At 40.9% G+C, this 7,132-nt stretch overlaps 1 protein-coding gene across 2 annotated transcripts in view; it reads left to right on the forward strand.

Moving 5' to 3' along the window:
* The window catches only part of syn2a (synapsin IIa), a 16,867-nt gene extending 11,702 nt beyond the window's left edge, over positions 1–5,165 (forward strand). For both annotated transcript variants that reach the window (XM_016519360.1, XM_016519359.1), the window contains 8 exons: positions 3,259–3,415; positions 3,500–3,589; positions 3,679–3,741; positions 3,832–3,974; positions 4,070–4,144; positions 4,237–4,339; positions 4,500–4,637; positions 4,861–5,165. In XM_016519360.1, coding sequence (XP_016374846.1) covers positions 3,259–3,415; positions 3,500–3,589; positions 3,679–3,741; positions 3,832–3,974; positions 4,070–4,144; positions 4,237–4,339; positions 4,500–4,637; positions 4,861–4,995 — 904 coding nt within the window. In that variant the 3' untranslated portion in view covers positions 4,996–5,165. The remainder of the gene's footprint in view (positions 1–3,258; positions 3,416–3,499; positions 3,590–3,678; positions 3,742–3,831; positions 3,975–4,069; positions 4,145–4,236; positions 4,340–4,499; positions 4,638–4,860) is intronic.
* Positions 5,166–7,132: the final 1,967 nt, after the last annotated feature.

The following is a 7,132-nucleotide window of genomic DNA, read 5'->3' on the forward strand; positions in this document are numbered from 1 at the left end:
ATTTTTATTTAAGTTCTTTTGGACTGAAGCAATGCAACACCCGCTGAGTGCCATGAAACAGCTTGAAAGATCAAAGACAATTTTTTTATGTAACTCCGACTGGATTCGTCTGAAAGAAGAAAGTCATATACACCTAGGATGCCTCGAGGGTGAGTAAAACACAGCCTAATTTTCATTTTTGGGTGAACTAACCCTTTAAAACATGCCGACTGATCAGCTGACAAAACATCTTTCTGAAAAAACAAAAGCTTCATAAAACTGTTGTGAAAATTACATCTAGGACCTTTATACAGTGCATGCCATTGTAAAGACTGTAAGTCTATCCCTCACAACCTTGTTTTCATCCATTAAATTCAATATGGCATCTAACCTTATTAAGGTCTATTATGGATTATCAGATGTATTTAATAAAAATATGAAAACTACCTGCGTTAGACATTTGTGTAACTGCCATGATCGTACACCGCTCCCACACCAAGCACTGAATGAGCCAGAAATGTCCTGTTTGCAGCAAACATCTCTGTATAGAAGTAAGTGTCCTTGAGGTCTCCTAATGTATCTCCATCTGGAGATACAAGCCACCTCCATCTGAGGTCTTCATCTGGGACGATGGAAAGAGAGAGTGGACTGAGTGTCAGTATTTGGTTTATGAGGGAAGAGAGCACAATAAATAGGGAGGAAAGCACATGAGGAACAGGTGAGCACAATTAGTCGAACAAGGACTAGACAAGGGCTGTGTCCAAAATCGCACACTATACCCTTAAATAGGGTACTATTTGAGGGGACAGCCGTTTGTAGTGTTGTCCGAAACCATAGTGGACAATATCGAGTGCACTCATTCAATCTCATAATGCACCACAATAACGAGTGAACAACCAATGTACACTCAACTGCTAGAGAATACCCATAATGCACTGTGAGGGTCGTCCCGAATGAATTCCAGTTTCTCATCACAAGATGCAGCTGAATCATCAGTCCATTAATTTCCAAACCGCTAAACCAATGTGGTTACAGAGTAATATTATGCAGGTATAAAATTCATTTTAATGGATTATTAAATAGTTTATTTAAGGTTTATACATGCTAGTTTCCATGACAGAGTTCAAGATAAATCTTTTCATTACTACTGGAGGTGCCAGTTTGCAAGTTTCAATTGATTATTTAACAGCAAGCACAAACTATGAAAAAGTGGCAGCCCTTCCAGCTGTCCAATTTCACTCACTCGTTTTCATTCAATTCTTCAACTGGACTACATTAGTGGAGTAATGTAGGGAGCAGGGAATGAGGGTATAGGGGGTGATTTCGAACACAGCAACTGACTAAACGAGGGGGCATGATAAAACAAGGCAGGACAAGGAAAGCACATGGCCAACATAAAGACAGAGCTCAGGGACTCAGGCACAAAACAAATACAGAAACACTAAACAAAGACAAAACAGACAGAGCTTCCAGGGCAGAGTCCTGACACCTTTGCTCACTTCTAATATCTGAGACGTTTTCCTTTGTGCTGTTGACGTAACCACTCCACTAAAAATTGAAGTCTCTAATGCTTCTCTATGGTGGATAAAATCCACGGAGACACTGCGTATGTGCATCAGCTGTCTGCTCGCACAGCAATTGGGCTCCGCTTCTCCTCACTTACTGGTGCCACAGTGGTGTACAGTATCTCCCTGATTTCGGCCTGGATGTGAGAATTTTTTTTATTATTATTATTTTATTTTCACAGATTTTCTGCTTGAGTAAACATTCTCCTCTGCCCTCAGTTTTAACCCTGTAGAGGAGGTAGGGCAATTATTGCAGGGGGCACAAAGGAAACTTGTGCCACTGCCCTGCTAAAACTAAGTGAGCCTCCAGAACTGGCCCTTTTCTCTGGGGGGAGGAAGAAAAGTGCTGAACTGGGATGGAGAAGAACACCTCCCAGTGCTACTCTCTGTCACTTTGTGGTGAATAGTTCTGTCCCTACAGTACATAGCCTCCACTTTTTCCCGCCTTGAGGATTGGCAGGACTGTTTTGCCTTAGCCTGAGCCGGTTTGGCAATGAGTGCGGTAATCTCAGAAGCCCCTCTTGGACTGTTGCGTGAAGTTTCACGTGGGCAGACTGAGGTCTAGCCCCAGTTCCCCCATATATCTTGAATACCCAGCCATACAAAACCCTTAACAGGCACACTGTGAGAATAAGGTTTGTTTCAGTGCCTTCTTCTCCTCTGCCCTCAGTTTTAACCCTGTGGAGGAGGTAGGGCAATTATTGCAGGGGGCACAAAGGAAACTTGTGCCACTGCCCTGTTAAAACTAAGTGAGCCTCCAGAACTGGCCCTTTTCTCTGGGGGGAGGAAGAAAAGTGCTGAACTGGGATGGAGAAGAACACCTCCCAGTGCTACTCTCTGTCACTTTGTGGTGAATAGTTCTGTCCCTACAGTACATAGCCTCCACTTTTTCCCGTCTTGAGGATTGGCAGGACTGTTTTGCCTTAGCCTGAGCCGGTTTGGCAATGAGTGCGGTAATCTCAGAAGCCCCTCTTGGACTGTTGCGTGAAGTTTCACGTGGGCAGACTGAGGTCTAGCCCCAGTTCCCCCATATATCTTGAATACCCAGCCATACAAAACCCTTAACAGGCACACTGTGAGAATAAGGTTTGTTTCAGTGCCTTCATCTCCACAATACATGCCGGGACAGCTGGAATGAATTGTCTAATCGGTGTGATGACAGCCTTTTACCATCACAGAGATCCTTTCTGCTCCTCGGCCCACCTGTTGAGAGGACCATTCGATGGAAGTTTGGCTGCGGCCCTGCAGCAGACTTCCATGAGGTCTAATCTGACAGCAGGTGTCTCCACTCTGCTTGCTACATTATCAAGATGAATTAGGTGGGAGGATAGAGTAATTTTCCTCATCTTCATCATTGTCGAGAAGATGGGAGGGCTTCATGATCCTCACCCGCAATACCTGTGAGGTTCATTCTAGTGAAAAGACAAACCCAGCCAACAGCAGAACAGGATTTAAATACATGAATGCATTTTCAGTGCAGTTTCCACAAGCTTCACAGGGGAAGAAAACAAGAATTCCTAGTATGTAACCAGGCTGCGATGAGTTATGTACTAGGCAGGCAGGACTCCCTGATTGCACGCTGATCTGTCAGTGTGATAAACGTGATGTAATTGGTGCTTCCACAATTGGACAGTTGGTTGCATATTTATAAATAACGCAACATATACAACCACATTGCAAAAATTACTTTTGTGTGTGATATATTCCCCTACAGGTCATTTAAGCCTGACTTTGTCCTGATCCGACAGCATGCTTACAGCATGGCAGAGAATGAAGACTTCCGTAACTTAATCATCGGACTGCAGTACGCCGGCATTCCCAGCATCAACTCCCTGGAGTCCATTTACAACCTCTGTGACAAACCCTGGGCTGTAAGTTTGAGAATGGTCAATCTGACGTGACATATCATTTGATAGATATCTGCTCCAAACTCATCTCTCCAAACCTACCTGCAGTTTGCATGTCTGATCAGCACATGCAAGAAACTTGGACAGGAGAAATTCCCATTAATTGAACAGACGTTCTATCCCAACTATAAAGAAATGGTAAGCGATTGCTCCATAAATATTTTCTTCCAATGATGACTATATCTGCATAATTAAATAAATACTCTGTTTGTGGGAAAACAAACCAGGTGACCATGCCGGCATTCCCTGTTGTCGTGAAAATCGGTCACGCTCACTCTGGTGTGGGGAAGGTAATGTTTAAACTGAAGCGATAACAGTAAAAGAAGCGATGCGTGTTCATGTGTAGTTAAGCATGTAATCAAATCATATGTGTTGTTAAGGTGAAAGTGGAGAACCACACAAAGTTTCAGGACATAGCGAGTGTGGTGGCCATCACTCAGACCTACAGCACATGTGAACCATTCATCGAAGCCAAATACGACATCAGGATTCAGAAAATAGGAAATGATTACAAAGCTTACGTGTGAGTAACAATGCTTTTCTGTAGAGTTTCTGAACACATCTCAGATTTAGCTGAATGCTGTTCTTGACAGATGAAGAATGCTCCTCGTTTCATAGGAGGACGTCAGTCTCAGGTAACTGGAAGTCCAACACTGGCACTGCCATGGTGGAGCAGGTGGCTATGACCGACAGGTAACCCTAACAATAATGGCACATTTTAAAGTATCTGCTACAGGTAAGCAGTATGCTTCAGACATGACCAAGCAAGTTGCATTGTTCTGCAGGTATAAGCTTTGGGTTGACACCTGCAGTGAAATTTTTGGAGGCCTCGAAATTTGTGCCGTAAAAGCTATTCATGGAAAAGATGGAAAAGATTACATTACTGAGGTATGTGCTATACTTTAGGAAGAGCCACATGCTAGTTGTATAGATATGACATATACAGATGCTGTAGAGCATTTTTGTTTTGTAGTTTTTCCTCTACAAATTCAACCATTGTGTTTTATTCTCTATGTAATATTAATAATATCTGTGTTTTTTTGATTAGGTAATGGGTTCATCTATGCCATTAGTGGGAGACCATCAGGCCGAGGACCAGCAGCTAATAGCAGACATGGTCATTGCCAAATTGAATCATGTTATGGCACAAAATCCCAAAAGGCCAGCTGCTATTCAACCAAGAAAGGTAGATGATGTAACAAAGACAAACATGATGTAAACAAAAAAATCTGACCTAACTTACAAAATAAGACAGCATTTTACCTTTAATTTTTAATGTTTGATTTTCAAAGCAAGTTATCTATAGTGCAGAGCATACAGTAAGAGCATGTCAGCAGCTCGGAGGGTAAAACTAAAACATCTCTGTTGTGAATGTCACTTGTATGAGCAGATATGCTTGTTTCTTTCAGAGTGCTGTTGAGAAGGATGCTGTAGTTGAAGTAAAGCACGGCCCACCACAGAAAGCTCCTCCACAAGGCTGTTTGCAGTACATTCTTGACTGCAATGGTGTTGCAGTGGGACCAAAATTAGTGCAGGCAAACTAATACAACCATGAATGCTCGAAGCATTTAAACTCCCGACAGGTTGTGTTCAAACATTCAGACAGTGACCTAAGGTGCAAGGGAACAAATAATCTGTAAGAAAAGTCTTAATTTGGGCCTGATCGGTATTTCAGGCTGTACTGTGTAACTTTCACTGTTCTGCGCTTGTGATGTGAAGCGGTTGTCTCTTCAGGGTTGTTGTGTGTGGTGATACAGCAGATCGTGCCTAGTGTTCAGTGCCACTCTTTCCTTGTACTTATTTTTTTCTTGTTTTATGTCTTGTGTTATGTTTCAGTATATTGTGTTCAAAGAGTTACTGTGTGTGTGTGTGTGTGTGTGTGTGTGTGTGTGTGTACCTGGTATTCCCTATGGTAAAGGGGACCAAAAGTCACCACAAGGATAGTAATACCAGTAAATTTTGACCTTGTGGGGACATTTGTTTTTGGTACCCATGAGGAAACAAGCTTATAAATCAAACAGAAGGAAGTTTTTTGAAAAAATGCAGTGTGTTTTGTGTGAGAGGTAGGTTTAGGGGTAGGGTTAGGGTAAGGGGATAGAAAATACAGTTTGTACAGTATAAAGCCATTACGCCTATGAAATGACCCCATAAAACATGGAAACCAGTGTGTGTGTGTGTGTGTGTGTGTGTGTGAGAATGTATATATAAATGAAAGTATGGAGACTATACAATATAAATATATAAATTTTAATTGCATGATCAAATGTGTGTGTCACTGTGTGTTGAAAGGTAATGTGTGTATTTTCTTTTATGACATCACTGTTGAAATAATAGATATCATTCTCTATGTACTTCTAGTATTGTAAATGTGTTATAAAATATGGTGAAATGTATTTGCTACAATGGATGAAAGCTCTATTACTGAACATCAATCATTTTTTGTTCTTGTTACCAATATTATAGCAGAAATGTAATTAAATAATAAGCAATAAAAATAAAACTCTGAACAAACACTGAACACTCTTATTTTATTTTATTTATCCTTTATTTTTCCAGGAAGGTCCCATTGAGATAAAATAAATCTCTTCTTCCAGGGAGTCCTGGCCAAGATGACCATACAAAAATGTCACATAAAATTTCACAAACATACACCTCACAAGACAAAATTATATAGAACCAAAGCAAAAACAATAATCATAAATCAGTAAATTAATTAAAACAACAACATGGTTCATTTGCTAAACACTGCACTACATTTTTTTAAATATTCAAAGGAATTGTTTCTAGTTTGAAATTCATTCCACAACCACGGAGCATAGTAAGAGAAAGCTGATTTTCCATGCTCTGAATGTACCTCGGACATTTCTAATTGAATCCCATTTGATGATCTGGTGATATAATTCTTTCTACTTAAGCATAAAAGACTAGAGATGTAATTTGGAAGCATTATACACTAACATATGTGATTTCCTTCTTTGATATAAAGAGGACCAACCTACTTTATTATACAGCAAACAATGATGAGTACCTGAGCAAGCATTTGTTATAAATCGCAATGCAGCATGGTAAACACTATCCAGCCTTTTCAATAAATACGTAGAAGCATGCATGTAAATAACATCTCCATAATTTAGAATGGGTAAAAATGTACTCTGTATAATTTGCTCTCTATCTTTAAAGGAAAAACTTTTTTTTTGCCGAAATAGAAAACCCAATCTTGGTTTAAGTCTTTTCACCAAGTAATCAATATGTACATCAAAAGCTAACTTCTCGTCAAGTCATATCCCTAAATACATATAAGCTGTTCCCTTTCATGGGAACTTCGAACTGCGTCCTCTAGGGGTCGCTATGGGGAACGCCTCGTCGTGACCGTGTCTGAAGCATACATTGAAAAAACACCAACGGTTGGCCGGCGACAGCCATGACGTCACTACCGGTGCGACTATAGTACAAATAGGCGCCGGGAGAACAGGTCATCCTCTTCTTCGTCTTCACTGACTGTTTTGTTTGAAGCGTGCATTTCTGTGGTAAGAGCGATCTCTATTCATATCATTATGGCGAGCACTAGCAAAGCGTTTAGAGGATGTGTGCATGCGTGTTGTCGTTGTTTAACATCTAATGAGACACGATCTATGCGTTATTTGTTTGGGCGAAGAGCACGCACGCGATGTCCTCGAGGGG

Source organism: Sinocyclocheilus rhinocerous, unplaced genomic scaffold, assembly GCF_001515625.1.
Source record: "Sinocyclocheilus rhinocerous isolate Xijiao unplaced genomic scaffold, SAMN03320098_v1.1 scaffold569, whole genome shotgun sequence".
Classification (NCBI taxonomy): Eukaryota; Metazoa; Chordata; class Actinopteri; order Cypriniformes; family Cyprinidae; genus Sinocyclocheilus; species Sinocyclocheilus rhinocerous.